The sequence below is a fragment of the Leptonychotes weddellii genome, chromosome 1 (assembly GCF_054177405.1).
Source record: "Leptonychotes weddellii isolate Sample4059 chromosome 1, ASM5417740v2, whole genome shotgun sequence".
Taxonomy (NCBI): Eukaryota; Metazoa; Chordata; class Mammalia; order Carnivora; family Phocidae; genus Leptonychotes; species Leptonychotes weddellii.
Genome location: NC_138369.1, coordinates 40,256,965 through 40,273,384, shown reverse-complemented (window position 1 = coordinate 40,273,384; position 16,420 = coordinate 40,256,965). Strand labels below are relative to the sequence as shown.

The following is a 16,420-nucleotide window of genomic DNA, read 5'->3' as shown; positions in this document are numbered from 1 at the left end:
AACCAACGCAGTCCCCACACAGTCACACACTTTAGTTCCAATTCCTTTTAGGCACAAGCAAATTGCCACACTCTTTGTAATGGTTCACAGTAACCATTAATGGTGTTGAGCTACAGTAGCAAGTTTAAATATCCCTTCATTTACAGAACCATCCATCCCACCAGGGAAGTATGCAACATGCTTCAAAGAATAAGAACAGAATTTTAAAAGCTGAGATTCTACTCATAAAAATGTGAATGGAGGAAAACAAGTAGTATCTGTGCAACACAGTGCAGTATTTTGTACAGAATATTGTTAAGGCCATGGCAGTCTATAAATTAAAACTGGTATTCATTAAAACAACTGTTGACTGCACTTTTGAGTGCTCAACATGTATGGAAACGCACTGTCTACATGAGTGCTGCTTAACAAAAGAAACAAAATCACACACAGTGTGAGGCAACACATAAGCAGGTGTAGCATAAAGTTTTATCTACTACAGTGGTTTATGTGAATAACAATTTACAAGTGAACCAGTATTAATGTGTCCCTTTATGTATATGGACATCACTAAACTACAAAACATGTTTGTTTTAAGTTTTTATACATCTCCGTATCGTAGAAGCAAACAATACACAGCATCAGTTCCTCAGTTCTCTGTGTGATTATTAAACAACCTGTAGACGTTGCGCATGATTACACTAGACAGAGCAGGCAGGTCTAGAGTTGTCACAATAATCAAGATGTCTAATGGCACCAGACAAAAGAGTGCCAAACCTTACATCAGTAAGAGAGAAAAATAAGAATTTGTATTTGTTTCTAAGTATCTATTGTGCTGAACGTCTATGACTGGATATAAAAAGTCAAGAGTTAGAGTGTCATGCAGCAGCACTGATTTAATGACTAGAGATAGAAAGAACAAACAGGTGTTTGAACAAAGTCTGACATTCTTAACACATTTTATTATATTGGCTGGAATGCTCTAAATTCATGAAAGCCTTTGAGAAAATCTTCAATTCCCAACCCTTTAAAAAAGTGTGTTGAACCCCACCCTCTCCAAAAAAGAGAAAAAGAAAAAGAAAAAATAGAGAAGTAATGATCTGGACAGATACACAACAGCATGCCTTAGTTCCTCCCATATCCCCAACTGCTATCTGGTGATGAAGAATTCTTAGAAAGCAGTATTTTTAGAATTCATATACAATCTCACCAGTATAAAGAACCAATAACAACACTGATCTGGTGCCTCTGCTCACTCTTTGCAGACCATTTTTTAAATTCCTAAGGTGTAATTATACATTTCACATGCATTTGTGAGATATGTAAACATTATGTTTATATCCCACATGAGTCAGGCTAAAGGTTTTCTAAATACTGTGTGTGGCACTAGAAACTTCATGCTGTATCAAGTCAGTATCAGTATTAAGCTAATGGACTCTATAAGGAAATATCTAGACATTTACTGAAAACCAATATAAAAATCTGGCCCAGAAAGACTAGAACAGAAATATGCAATTTTCTTGATTTAAGATGGTCAAGTGTGTGTTTAAAAAAAAAAAGCTCTACACACTGTTTAAGACAAGTATGTATAAGAAGCTTTTTTTGTGTGTGCTGACTTTATCATGACAACTCTAGCTGATTCTTTATGAAGGATTAGGGATACACATCTTCAGCAGTGCACAAGAGAAATAAACTCTGAAAAAGGCAATTTCTCGGGTTTAGGAAGGACCGTATTCTGGGAAGTACTTCAGAGGAACGGACAATAATTCTAGGATTATAGCCAGGAAGGACTGGGAGACTTCAGGAGATGCTTCAGCTTCTTCTAGATTTTGAATGTTGAATAAGCCACTGAAGTGTGATATCTAAAGATGGAGGGAAAAAAATTGAAGGCATTAAGATATCAAAGTTAAGACACTAAACATGAGAGACAGCATTTAAAATGCAGCTAATTCAAAATACATGCTGTGCCTGCCCTCTTCTGCTTTTTGCATCTATATTATTCTCCATTACCTAAACTTCAAGAGGACATTCTAAGGAATTATGAAAGACTCAGCAGTCTCTGATTTAAAAGTTAAATTATGCTCAGGACAGCCTGTGCCATCTTTTATTTAAAAAAAAAAAAAAAAAATTTACTGGCTGCCTGTTAAGATAAGTACTGTATGTGAAGTGCCAGGAATGCAAAGATATGGGAGAACCCCTCTCTCCCCTCAAGGAGCTTTTAGTATCAAACTTGGAAAACATAGAAGAACTCATTTCGGACTAGGAGGAGGGCTGCCCCATAGAATTCCAGGCAAAGGAGTATGGGGATTAACATAAGAATAAAAAAAAAAAAAGAATTTCAACTAGTCAATAAAAGTCACTGAGATGTTTGGTTAACCAAAAAAAAAAAAAGAATTCTAGGCAAAGGAAACAACAAAAGCAAAAGAATAAACAAAGGCATGAACAGTGTGGAGATCTGGATGGATTATATGTGGTAAATTGTGGATGAAGCACAGGAATGGGGGAAGGTGCTGCCACTCATCGCTAAGGCTACAGCAGGGGTTCTCAACTTCACCTTTCTGACCTTTTGAACTGGGTAAATCTTTGCTGGGACAGGACGAAGGCCTTTCCTGTGCATGGCAGACTATTTTGCGGCATCCATGACCTCTACCCTAGATGCCATTATCACTTCCCCTACACACCCACAGTTGTGACAATAATGTCTCCAGGCATTGCCAAATGTCCCCTGGGGAGCAAAAATGTCCTCAAGTGAGAACCACAGGCTAGAAGGAGCCAGATAACCTTGTATACCACTCTAAGATGCTCCTAAGTTTGGGGTTTATTCTCAAGTCAACTGGAAATTACTGGAGAATTTTAAGCAAGGAAATTATATTAGCTTATTTTAGGATGATCAATGGCAACAGAAGAGGACAACTTGGAGTTGTCAGTACAGACAGTGACTATCACAGCAGGAATAGGAAATGTGAAGGCACAAAGCAAACAAGTGCTGTAGGGATGGAAGAAGGAAAATGTGGAGTTGACCAAGATACGAACAGAGAAAGAATCTTCTGGCCTCTCAGTGAGTTGTGTTTGTCATGGAGCTGTTGACACAGTGGTTAAAGTAAGAACAGACTTGAGGAAAAAAAAAAAAAAAGATAAAGAATTTAGTTATAGAGCACATCAGATTTGAGGTGCAGAAGGTAACAGGCATGGAGATGTCCAGCAGATAGCTTTAGCTATACTGATCTCAGAAAGGGATGGGAACTGGTAAGATGTCACCACAGAGGTGGCAGCTGAAGCTATCACAGCTGAGATTAGCCCAAAAAAAGCACTTAGACTGACAAGAGATGGCAGCTAAGTCAAAACAGTGAATTACTGTCCTTGAGTTCTTTAAAAATGTGTCATCCATATGAAGAGTGTGTGAGCATCTATTAGAAGCAGCACTCAATTCTCCAAACCTGAAGATGAGTGCAAATTCAATTTCCAAGCTAATATGCGTTACAGAAACTGTAAGCCACACATGTAAAGAATAGCCTAGAGCTGAGATGGAACCTGTTCAGAGTTGTGGAAAAAATGATTTAACCTGATTGTTGAACCAGATCATGTGCACTTTAAAAGGAGGACAGCAGTATGTAGTAAGAGCAAAGCCACATTCATTAGAATTGAATGGGGAGAAAGGTAAATCTGAGTGTGAAATGCCCAGGTTTAAATATTTAAGAAATTCACTTAAAAAAAACAAAGCTTGTAGACAGTGGACAGATGTTATATCCCAAAGACAAATGAATCCTTAAGACTAGATAAAAAAGCAGAAAAGAAATAAGATACTCAGATGGAGTCATCTTCCATGACAAAAAGGGCCACAAGTATGAGTCATCTTTGCAAAGATCATGTTCACAGAAGTAATCTGTTCTATGTGTGATTTGAGGACACATTACTAAAATATTTCATATACCACACTGGGAAGGTGGAAGGAGAATATACAACCCATGTGCACTGAGATACTTTTGGAACAATTTAGTAAATTCATAAATTTGGTTCTAAAATATGTTGTAAAAGGTGAAATTAGGGAGGATGTTCTGATTTGACTACCCAAGAAGTCTAATCTACTTGGCCCTTAGTTGTATTTCTTGCTCCAAATAAACAGGCATTCTCATTTACAAACTACTTGTTTTGAATCTAGTTAGAGTGGATCCATTTCCTTGGGCTTGATACTACTAAGTGAAGCAGGAGTTCTACAATCACAACTGTGACTATGGAACTCTATGACAGACTATGAGGTCAGCCTCAAATAACAAAAGAAGTTCTCACCAACTCTCCCGCATTTACTTCTTAAATGAGCTCACAAGATTTTTTTCCAGGAAAGTATCCAGCTGGTTTGTCAAGGTAGTAAAACAAAGGATTTTTTTTTCTCCTTTCAGTAACTTTTTTCCCCTATTTTATGAAATACTAGAGAGAATATAAGGGAGTAAAATGGATTTACAGAATAGCACAATGCCCTACAATTATGGTTAATGTATGCAGAACAGGGTTTTTCAACCTCACCACTACTGATACTTTAGGATGGACAATTCTTAGCTGTGGGGACTGTACCATGTTTAGAACATCCCTGGTCTTTACCCACTAAATGCCAGCAGCACACTCTTTGTTATGACAACATTTGGCAGTGTCTCCAAATATTGCCAAATGTATCCTGGGGGAAGATCCTTCAATGAGAACCAGTGGTGTATAAGTAAATGCTCTCTTGGGAACACAAGAATTCCTCCTAACATGGGGGTGGGGGGGATTTTTTTTTTTTTAATGAACTCTAAGTAACCCTCAGTGCTTGAAGAGTCTGTTCTCAAATTAACTAAATGCTCACAATATAGCAAGTCACTTAGTCTACCCCTTTAATAGAGGACAGTTTGTGTCCACCAGCAAACTATTAGGCTCAGATTGCTTTTGGGTGCTCTTTAAAGGAAGCCCAGGAGTGCCTAACTGGTTCAGTGGGCAGAGCACGTGACTCCTGATCTCAGGGTTGTTAAGTTCAAGCCCCACATTGGGTGTAGTGTTACTTAAAAATAAAATAATAAAAATGAAAAATAAATAAAGGAAGCCCAGAATTAGCCAGAAAACTATCAACACTTTGAGCTCATCAGAGCATGTTTGAGGAGGGGTGAGGAAAGAGTTGATAGACTAGAACTGACTTGGGAAAAAAGTTAACCACGATGAGAACCAATACATATTGAATGAAAGCTAAAGGAAAAAAGATAACAGAATACCTTTTAAACACACTGTGTTGACACTATGTATTACATTCTACTCCAATACAAGTTTTTGGTCTGTTTGTTTCTTTTTAATTGGAGGTGTGACTATGGGAGAATGGTCAGAGATACCATGTTTTTGGCTTTGAAGATGGAGGAAGGAGCCATGCGCCAAGAATGCAGGTAGTATCTAAAAGCTGGAAAAGATAAGGAAATGGAGTCTCTCCTAGAGTCTCCAAAAAGAGTACAACCTGTCATTTTAGTCCTTGATTTCTAGCTCAGTGAGAACTATGACAGGCTTCTAACTGACAGTAGCAATAGAAAACTAATACACCCACATGACATCCTGCAATGCATTTTCACATTCCCTCTCACAAGAGAATTTCTAAATTGCTGCCATTATCACCATTTTATAGATGAGTAAAAAGTGGAGATTAGGGAGGTTACATGCTTTGTGCAAGGCCAGTCAGAAAATAAATTAGGACCAAGTGTTCTGGCCTGAGGCTGCCTGACTCCAAAGCCCATGCTGTTTGCAGCCCATTATGCGGCAATGATAGACAGCCTCATTTTTCTGTAGTGGCCCACAGAGTGATTTTTTTTCACCAGTGACCACCAAACTGGAAGAGGTGAAGGTGCTATGAAAATCTCTAGGCTCCTACCCAGCTGCTTCAAGGTACATGCATTAAACTCTCCTCTCACGCTTTGGTTGAACCTGTCATGCCAGACAAGAACTGTGTGACTTAGCCTGAGTAGCTTTTTGTCATCAAGGTATACTTTACCAGTGAGTATGTTTTATTGCACTGTTAAAGGTCTTTTCACTCAAACAGCTAATAGGTTGAATAGCCTTTCATCTTGTCAAACGTTTCTATTCATCTTTCCTTTTTACCTTTTGATCCTTTTTACCCATTCCAATCCACTTTTATTAAATAACCTCTCACAAATTAGTTAAACTAAAGTTCAGCCAGATATACTTAAATTCTTTAAGGACACTGTGTTGGACTAACAGTGTCCCCCTAAAAATTCACACCTACCTAAAACCTCATAATTTATTCAAAAATTGTCTTTACAGATATGAGGTCATACTGAATGAAGGTAGGCCCTAATCCAATGATATGTATCTTTATAAGAGAAAATACACACAGAGACACACACACAGGAGAAGGCTATGTGAAGCCAGAGGCAAAAACCGGAGTAAGCATCGATATGTCAAAGAATGCCAAAGGCAGCCGGCAACCACAAGCTAAGAAAAGGCAAGGAAGGATATTCCCCAACAGCTTTCATGGCCCTGCTGACACCTTGTTTTTGGACGCCTAGCCTCCTGAACTTGAGAAATAAATTTCTGCTGTTTTAAACCACCCAGTTTGTGGTACTTTGCTATGGCAGTTCTAGGAAATTAATACAGACACTGAATAGATAAAGAATACTTTTGGCTTATATTTCCAATAGAGTACTAACATTACAGTAATATACTGGTTCAATAAATGAACAATTGTTTCAGTGCCTATAGACCAATTTTTGTAAAGTCTTATTTCAAAAACATTTGTTATAAAGCACAGCTGGATACTAGCTCTGCCAAAATTAATACAATAAATTGATATCACATCATGTTTTAACTTCATGTCTATTTCATTTACTTCTTTAAAGAGCATAGAGCACATTCAGGATGTTGTATTTGCTGTCAAAAGATATAATGTCTATTCTTTTTCCTGAGGCAAAAATAACAGTCCTCTCTAAAGGAAGTCACTTAAACAGAAATGGAGATAATAAAGAATAAGATGCATTAAGACATCCCTTCCAGTGATACCCATTTCTTCCACAGTCATTTCTTACCTATATTATCCTTTTCTTTGCAAGAAATTGAATAGCAGCAAATTTCTCTATCCTGAATAGCAGACAGGTTCCTATAAGAAGCAGAATTAAGCCAATTAAGTCTGTGCTTAAAATAACTATCATACCTATCACTCTCTGTTCAATTTTCTTATCTTTTTATACTGAAGAAATTATTTTACTACTACTAAAATTTTAGAAATTCACTTCTCTGATAGGCCAAATTTACCATGTTTACCTAAAAACATGGCTATAATCATTACTAAATAACAGGAGGGCCAGGCTGGCTCAGTCGGAAGAGCATATGACTCTTGATCTCAGGGTTTTAAGTTCAAGCCCCACGCTGGGTGTAGAGATTAGTTAAAATCTTTAAAAAATAATAATATAATGATGCTAAACAAAGCAGTGGGCAAAACAGTATAATTTAGGGGTGCCTGGGTGGCTCAGTCGTTAAGCGTCTGCCTTCGGCTCAGGTCATAATCCCAGGGTCCTGGGACTGAGCTCCACATCGGGCTCCCTGCTCTGCGGGAAGCCTGCTTCTCTGTCTCCCTCTGCCCCTACTTGTGTTCCCTCTCTCGCTGTCTCTCTGTCAAATAAATAAATAAAATATTAAAAAAAAAAAAAAACAGTATAATTTAGAACTAATTTCTTTTAAACACCATCATTCATTCTTAAGACATACATTTTTTCAATTAGCTGTTTCTCATCCAAGGCATTAGGAAGATCTCTCTTGTTTCCAAGTACAAGCACCTTTAAAAAAGAAAAGATATTAACAATAAACTTTTATGTAAGAAAAGGTCACAGAAGCATATGATAGTCATATCTGTAGACATTAAAATTGGAATGCTACCACATGCCATAATATTGAGGCGTATTTGTATAACTGGTGGCCTATCTCATTTATTTAGTAATTCAAATTAGCATTCATTTCAACTTCTACCGCATAGATGCCCCTAATTCAATATGTGGCTGCCAATTTCTACTACAATGTTCTTAAGTCTATGGTATGTATTCTGCAATTTCTAAATAAATCTCTACCATATGTGAATATGATCTTAATACAACCAAGGGGGGGAGGGGAACAATTTTTTAACCACTTTTTATGTTAGCCATTAATCATATGAACACATAAATTTGCTTTTAAAATTCCTGATCCATCCTACAGAATATCATGTATAAATATTCTAAGACAATGGTTAAGTCTGGAAATCAGGATAAATATAGCAGTCATAAGCTCTATGAATAAACGGTATCATCTGGTTGCTAGATGTGCTTTGAAAAGGAAGAAGAGACAGGCTTTTCAATCACCACTCTATCTTTTCTCAGATAATATCGTTCTTTCTGCCTTAGAGAAAGCAAAGAATATGAGTACATATAACAAAATTTGAGAATATCCATACTCTCAATCAGTGTTCTCTAAGAACATGTAATCTTTGACCCATCTCAACAAAGTACATGCCATGTCTACCTTGCCATACCTATTTTCTTTCACTTAATACACCCCTACCCCCACCCTACTCCATACACTTTGACCACTTATACTCATAGGACCTAGATTCTTACTTTGCACAAAGGACAAAGAGACAAGGACAGAGGCACAGAAGAGTCAGGGATACTGGGAGCTCACAGGACAATGTTAAACCAAAGCCTATCTCCCGTTCCCCAACTTTCACCCCTCTCCATATTCTTATTTAAGTCATACTAGGTTCCGAAGCTGGACCTGCCTGATTTTCTAAAAATAGTATCATAGCTGGCCGGTTAGCTCAGTTGGTTAGAGCGTGGTGCTAAAAATAGTATCATGGCCATTTGTGATCAGCTGTCACGTTTGGGGGTTGCCTGGCATTTTAGTCCTCTTACTACATTTAAGAACTCTCCTCCTACCTTATGAACCTGCCTCCCAATAAGCTACTTGCTTCTATGGATAATTTTTTCCCCAGCTTTCCTTTCTGCTAGAGCATGGACATTTAATCTAGGATGAACCAAACCTTTCAATGCAGAGGCAATGATGCAAGAAAGCGGGAGAGAGAACCCATTCTGATAGGGAAAGGGAATCAGCTAAATGACTTTCCAATCAGAACAATTGTGTCTAGTGTTCAGAAACTGCATGTGGTCACCAGACTTACTCTGTGGTGTGAGTCTGGATGTGATCCTGGCAGCTGCTTAGCTTCCTTGTTCCAGCCTATTTCCTGAGCCTACTTATGTGCAGCCTTCTTCGGAGACTCTGTGAGCTACCCAATATCCTTTCATTGAATTCCTTTCTACTTATGTCAGCTTTCTATTGCTTGCAACTAAGAAGACTTATGGTGACCTTAAGGTAAGACTGATTTTTACCTATGGCAGGTATACAGAACTAAGTTTTAACACAGGAGACAAAGAATAGGCTTTGAAGACATGGATTCGAAACCTGGTTGCACAACAGGTAATGTTACCATGTAACCCTGAAGAACAACTCTTATATAAAGGAGGGATAACCACAAACCTCATTATGTTGTAAGGATTACCTGAGATAATATACCTCAAGTATGACATTCATGAACTTGTGACGAGGCTAAAGCATGGTCCTTTTCCAACATTTGTCAGCTCAACAAATGGTACCCCTTCCACCTAACTTCATGAACCAGGAACTAGGAATTATATTCTTTACATCTCCTCTTCCAACCCATTACCAAGTCTGGTTGACAGCATTCCTAAATATCACTAAAATCGGTTTCCTTCTCACCATCTTGTCTACTACCACCCTAATCCAAGGTACTGTAATTTGCCAAGACAATTTCAAGAGCTTCCTAAAACTGCCCTCCTTATTTAAGGATTAAATTTAATCTTGCCAATTTAATCCATTGTCAAATTGAAATCAGAATAACTTAAATAATAAATCTGACACTTAAAACACTACAACAGTCAGTGCGTGGGTGGCTCAGTCAATTGAGCATCTGATTCTTGATTTTTGGCTCAGGTCATGGGGTCGTGCCCCACCCCCCCACCCAGCGTGGATCTCTGCACTCAGGGTAGTCTGCTTCTGCCCCCTCTCCCCCCACCCCCACATACTCGCTCTAATAAATTAAATCTTTAAAAAAAAAAAAAAAAGGAAAGGAAAGAAAAAAGAAACACTTCAGAAATAAAGTTTTAAAACACTAGCAACAGCTTCCCACACAGTCCAGCCCAGCCTCCTCTAGTGTCCTAGCCGCCGCATGGCTCACCACTCTCCCCACCCTCTCACTTTGCTTTTGCTCTAGGGAGACTGGCCTCCTCTTAGTGCCTTGCTTCCTCCTACCAAAAGGCCTTTGTCTACAACTCTCTTTTCCTCCAATCATCCCATCCCTCACATGTCTACATATCCCTCATAATTCAGCTCAAGCATCACTTCCTCAGGGAATCCTCCTTTCTTCCCTCAAACTAGATCAAATCTCCCCTCTAATTTATAACTCTCATGGCCCCTGGTACCTCTCCTTCATAGCACTTATCGGAGCTGTATTATTCCAGTGATTTCATGGCATCTACCTTTCCTACTAAACCATAAGCTCCATGATGGCAGCATACTTCTATTCACTTTGTATCTCTAGGACTGAGCACTGCCCCTATTGTATATAGTTTAATAAATAGCTGGTTAAGAAATGAATAAATAGCACAGTGCCCAGTATATGGCTAGTATTCAGTAAAGATAAGCCTTTGAGGATTTTAAGACATTTAACTGATTTCAAACATAATAAATCATATAATTATAATTTTAATAATATAATTATAAATCTTATAATCATATAATATAAAATAACAAGAACTCCATACTTACCGGAATTCCTTGTAACTGTGGTTTATCTAGAAGATTATGTAGTTCATTTCGAGAGGCTTCTATCTTTTCACGATCGGCAGCATCTATCATGTAACTTAAAAAAAAGGGATTTCAGTATCTCGTCTCCAAATTCTCTGACAGTCACAATTAGGGATAAAGATTTTTAATTTTCAGATTTGCACTACTAAGGGGCACCTGGTTGGCTCAGTGGGAAGAGCATGCGACTCTTGATGTTGGGGTCGTGAGTTTGGGCCCCACACTGGGTGTAGAGATTACTTAAATAAATAAATAAGCAAATAAATAAACTAAAAAAGATTCACATCACTGAAATTGTTAATCAAAATAAAGACCTAAAGAAAAGCTCAGTACCCAAAAATACTTTTAAGTAGACTATTTAGATGCTAACATATGATAGTAAAACATTTATATCCCTTAGCTCTTAGCTGCTTAATAAAAAAAAATAAATAACTAATCTCTCATTTATGATTAAATTTGTTAAAGTTTCATATTAATGGGATTACACTAATAAAGACCGTTACTGGCGAAATAAAAATTGAGCCTTTGGAAGTATTAAAAACAACTTTTTTCCTGGAAACCTAAACTGACTTTTTTTAAGCAGCGCTTACACAATGGCATTGACTCCTCTGCAGTACCGCTCCCACATGCTCCGGAACCGGGGTTGTCCTCCTATGTCCCAAATCTTTAAATCAAGACAGACAATTCTTAATGAAGGTATTTTAAGTAATATATTGAAAGAAAAAGTAGAAAAAGGAGAGGAAGACCAGGCAGATATGCCCATTTCCACAATGTTAGAGCAAAATTACTTCTGAAAAACTTGAGCTGAAACAAGTTCTTAATCTAGAAGCTCTTGGGTCCACTTCTAAACTTGAAATTCATATTTAATATGTTTACACTGTATCTAGTCAGTTCTACTAAAGAAAATTTTGTGCAATACTTTCTTTGCTTGTTAACCAATAAACTTCCGTACTGAAAATGTATCTTTAAGAGAAGTTTCAGCATGTACTGAATCACGCATCATCCAGATCTGAATGCCAAAAGAGAAAGAAACAGAAAAATTTGTATCTGTATATGCTAACAATTTAAATCAAGTATGGTAAAAAGATCACGTAAAAGATCACGTACCTTTATTGTGACGTTACCTTTAGTTACTTTCCTCATGTTGAAGCCCACCGTGGGTATCATATCTTCACTGAATTGACCTGACTGAACAAAAGAAAACATCTGAAGTTAGAATAATCAATATTTATTAAGACATATAACACGGCATAAACTTCAGGCATCAACAATGCTTTTATAACCATTTTAGTGTATTATATAACTAATTTTTTAGTGGCGGTAACAACCTATCTTAAGAAAACATTCTTTATAGGTGCGCCTGGGTGGCTCAGTCAGTTAAGCGTCCACTCTTGATTTTGGCTCAGGTCATGATCTCAGGGTTGTGAGATCAAGCCCCTCTGCACTGGGCGTGGAGCCTGCTTAAGATTCTCTCTCCCTCTCCCCTTGCTCCTACCCACCCTCCTTTAAATAAAAAAAAAAAAGAAAACATTCCTTTTAGCCACAGTTCTTGAAGAGATACATTATTTCCTTCATCCAAACACGTTCCGTTTTTTAAAAAAAGGATACTTTTAATAAGATTATAACTTTTTACATATTTCCTCCCTCTCCCTTTGCTGATCCCCCTGCTTGTGCTCTCTCACTCTGTCAAACACATAAAGTCTTAAAAATAGATTAAAAAGAAATATTATATATTACAACTATAAATGAAAATTTATTAATTTCCCCACCTATACATAAATGTTCAAAGTAGGAAATCAGAAGTAAAACTTCAAAGTTTTCCCATTTTAGCATTTAAATTATTTTGACAATTTCAACTCACTGCTAAACAGCTTTTCCAAGTTTGTCTTTTAACAAGACTTATATTTTGTCATTGTACAGGTTTTCCTTTTATGTAATCAATTCTGTTCTTTTTTAGCTTATGACCTTCTCATAAGACTAAAATATTTTCTAATAATATTTGAATGCCCTTCAAAATTTAAAATGTTCATCCATCTGGAATTTGATTTTACAGTGCAAGAAAGTTCCTTTTCTCAATCATCTCACTCCTCATTTAAAAATCTACACATTCCTAACTAATTTGAAGTGATATGCCAAATGCCATAAGAGACACTTCTATATCTGAGCCAATACTTTTCCATTAGTCTGTTTATTCCTAAATTAGGATTAAATGAATTACTGCAGCTTGTACAATTTCTTATTCTATACAGAAGATCAAGAATTTGGAATGTTTTCAAAACTGTCTTAGTTCATCACTCACATTCCAAATAAACTTTAGAAATTCATATTTCAGTTAAAAATTGACTGGAATTATATTAACTGTATTAATTTGAGAAGGATTGTCCTATATCAATTCTTTATATTTAACCACGATCAAGTTTCTCCATCCAGGCACATGGTTTGTTCATTTAAACATTCAAATCTTTTATATCCTTCACTAAAGTATCATAATTCTCAGAAGCCTGGGTGGCTCAGTCATTAAGCGTCAGCCTTCGGCTCAGGTCATGATCCCAGAATCCTGGGATTGAGCCCCGCATCAGTCTCCCTGCTCAGCGGGAAGCCTGCTTCTCCCTCCCCCACTCCCCCTGCTTGTGTTCCTCCTCTCACTGTCCTCGTCTCTCTCTCTCTGTCAAATAAATAAATCTTAAAAAAAACAAAGTATCATAATTCTCATAATAGCTCTCACATTTCTTATCATATTCTTTATTTTTTTTTTAAGATTTTATTTATTTGAGAGAGAGCACAAGCAGGGGGCGTGGGAGAGGGGTGTGGGAGGTAGAGAGAGAACCTCAAGCAGACTCCACGCTGAGCACAGAATCTAGTGCAGGGCTCAATCACATGACCCTGAGATCATGATGTGAGCAGAAACCAAGAGTTGGACACCCAACCGACTGAGCCACCCAGGTGCCCCTAATATTCTTAATTCTGACTACAATTACAAAGTACATCTAATGAGTCACAGCTAATACTGACTTTATATATTTACATATTTATAAATTTTATTTACCAAATATTAATTTCTCAGGTGACCTGACTCTTATTTTTAGGTAAACAGCCCAGGATTATGAAATCTCTCAACAAAGGAATGGTTAAACAAATAGGACTATGTTCAAGGCCCTAAGACTGGCTGATTGTTTGCTGTGACCTTAGGCTAGCCACACATGATTCTAAAACTGTCTACAAGTCCTGAGCACAATGAATTCCAATTTTACAAATTAATTTCCTCTACGCAACTCCAAAGTTCTCTGTTCCCCCCCACCCTGCCCCACATTCAGTGGTGTTCAGGCTGATTTCAGAAAAAAGATGCTAACCACAATCACTACTTTCATTTATATTAAACATTATAATTCTCAGAACTTTCACATATGATTTATATGTGGAAATCTAGTCATGACATCAAAACTGTATGTATCAAAACTAGTAATGATACAACAACAAAAATATAACCTAATTAGAAGGGGAGAAAAGGCAACAACAAAGGCAATATCCATAAAGCAACAATAAGGTGGGCTTCATTAAAATTAAAAACTGCCATGTGAACAAGATTTAGAAGAGTTACAGAGTTAGAAAAGAGGCAGAGTAAGAGAAAATATTTGTAAAAAGATACATCTAATAAAGGACTATTAGACTAAATATACAAAAAACTCTTAAAACATCAATATGAAAAAAAAAAACCCAATTAAAAAATGAGCCACAGACCTCAACCAATACTTCACCAAAGAAGATACACAGATGGCAAATAAGCATATGAAAAGATACTGCACATCATATGTCATCAGGAAAACGCAAATTAAAATGAGATACCACTGGGATGCCTGGGTGGCTCAGTCGTTAAGCATCTGCCTTCGGCTCAGGTCATGATCCCAGGGTCCTGGGATCGAGTCCCACATCGGGCTCCCTGCTCTGCGGGAAGCCTGCTTCTCCCTCTCCCACTCCCCCTGCTTGTGTTCCTGCTCTCGCTATGTCACTCTCTGTCAAATAAATAAATAAAATCTTTAAAAAAAAAATGAGATACCACTGGTACACTTATTAGAGTGGCCAAAATCTGGTACACCGATAATACCAAATGCTGATAAGGAGGTGGGACAACAACAATTCTCACTCATTACTGGTGGGAATGCAAAATGGTACAGCCACTTTCGAAGACAGTGGCGAGGTTTCTTACAAAACCAAATACACTCTTACCGTTTGTTCAATCCAGCAATCATGCTCCTTCATATTTATCCAAAGATGTTGAACTTAAGTCCACACAAAAACCTGCACATTAATGCTTACAGCATCTTTATGCATAACTGGTAAAACTTGGAAGCAACCAAAGTGTCCTTCAGTAAGTAAATGTATAAAAAGACTGTGTCATATCCAGGAAATGGATTATTATGCAATATTAAAAAGAAATGAGCTACCAAGCCACAAAAAGACACGAAGGAATCTTAAAAACATATCTAAATGAAAGACTCAATCTGGGGGCGCCTGAGTGGCTCAGATGGTTAAGCGTCTGCCTTCGGCTCAGGTCATGATCCCAGGGTCCTGGGATCAAGCCCCACATCAGGCTCCCTGCTCCTTGGGAGCCTGCTTCTCCCTCTGCCTCTCTCTCTCTCATGAATAAATTAAAAAAAAATTAAAAAAAAAAAAGACTCAATCTGAAAGAATTACTTAACTCTGATTCCAACAAAATGAAAACATGACTCTAGCAATATTCTGAAAAAGGCAAAACTATGGAAACAGTAAGAAGATCAGTGGTTGATAGGAATTGAAGGGGTGGGGGAGGAAATGAATAGGCAGAGCAGAGGATTTTTAGGCAATAAAAAACTGTATGATACTATAATGATGGATATATGTCATTATACATTTGTCCAAACTTATAGAATGTACAACACATAGAGTGAAAAAATAATGTAAACTATGGACTTTGGGTGATTATTATGTGTCAGTGTAAGTGCATCAATTGTAACAAATGTACCACTCTTCTGTGGGATGTTGATAATGGGGAAAGCTGTGAGTGTAGGGGCAGGAGGTATATGGATAACTCTACCTTCCCCTCCTCGATTATACTGTGAACCTAAAACTGCTCTTAAAAAAAAATTGTTTTCTTTTTTTTTTTTTTAAAGAGAGAGAAGCAGGCTGCCCGATGAGAGGGAGCCCGATGCAGGGCTCGATCCCAGGACCCTGGGATCATGACCTGAGCCGAAGGCAGACGCTTAACGACTGAGCCACCCAGGCATCCCAACAATAACTTTTTTTTAAATGGGCAAAGGACTTGAAGAGACATTTCTCCAAAGGAAATATACAAATAGCTAATAAGAACATGAAAAGATGCTCAACATCACTAATCATTAGGGAAATGCAAATCAAAACCACAAAAGATACCACCTTCATACCCATTAAGATGGCTATTATCAAAAAAAAAAGAAAAACAACAACAAAAAACAAAATAACAAGTTACAGCAAGGATATGGAGAAATTGCAACCCTGGTGCACTGCTGCAGGAATGTAAAGTGGTACAGCTGCTAAGAAAAACAGTATAGAAGTTCCT

At 37.5% G+C, this 16,420-nt stretch overlaps 1 protein-coding gene across 1 annotated transcript in view; it reads right to left on the bottom strand.

Annotated features, from left to right (window-relative positions):
* Positions 1-59: 59 nt before the first annotated feature.
* ARL8B (ARF like GTPase 8B) overlaps positions 60-16,420 on the bottom strand; it is a 46,436-nt gene continuing 30,075 nt past the window's right edge. The window contains exons 2-7 of the mRNA XM_006745861.3: positions 11,956-12,036; positions 11,439-11,512; positions 10,813-10,906; positions 7,708-7,775; positions 7,029-7,099; positions 60-1,841 (exon numbers count right to left, since the gene is read on the bottom strand). Of these exons, the coding sequence (XP_006745924.1) occupies positions 1,792-1,841; positions 7,029-7,099; positions 7,708-7,775; positions 10,813-10,906; positions 11,439-11,512; positions 11,956-12,036 (438 nt within the window). The 3' untranslated portion in view covers positions 60-1,791. The remainder of the gene's footprint in view (positions 1,842-7,028; positions 7,100-7,707; positions 7,776-10,812; positions 10,907-11,438; positions 11,513-11,955; positions 12,037-16,420) is intronic.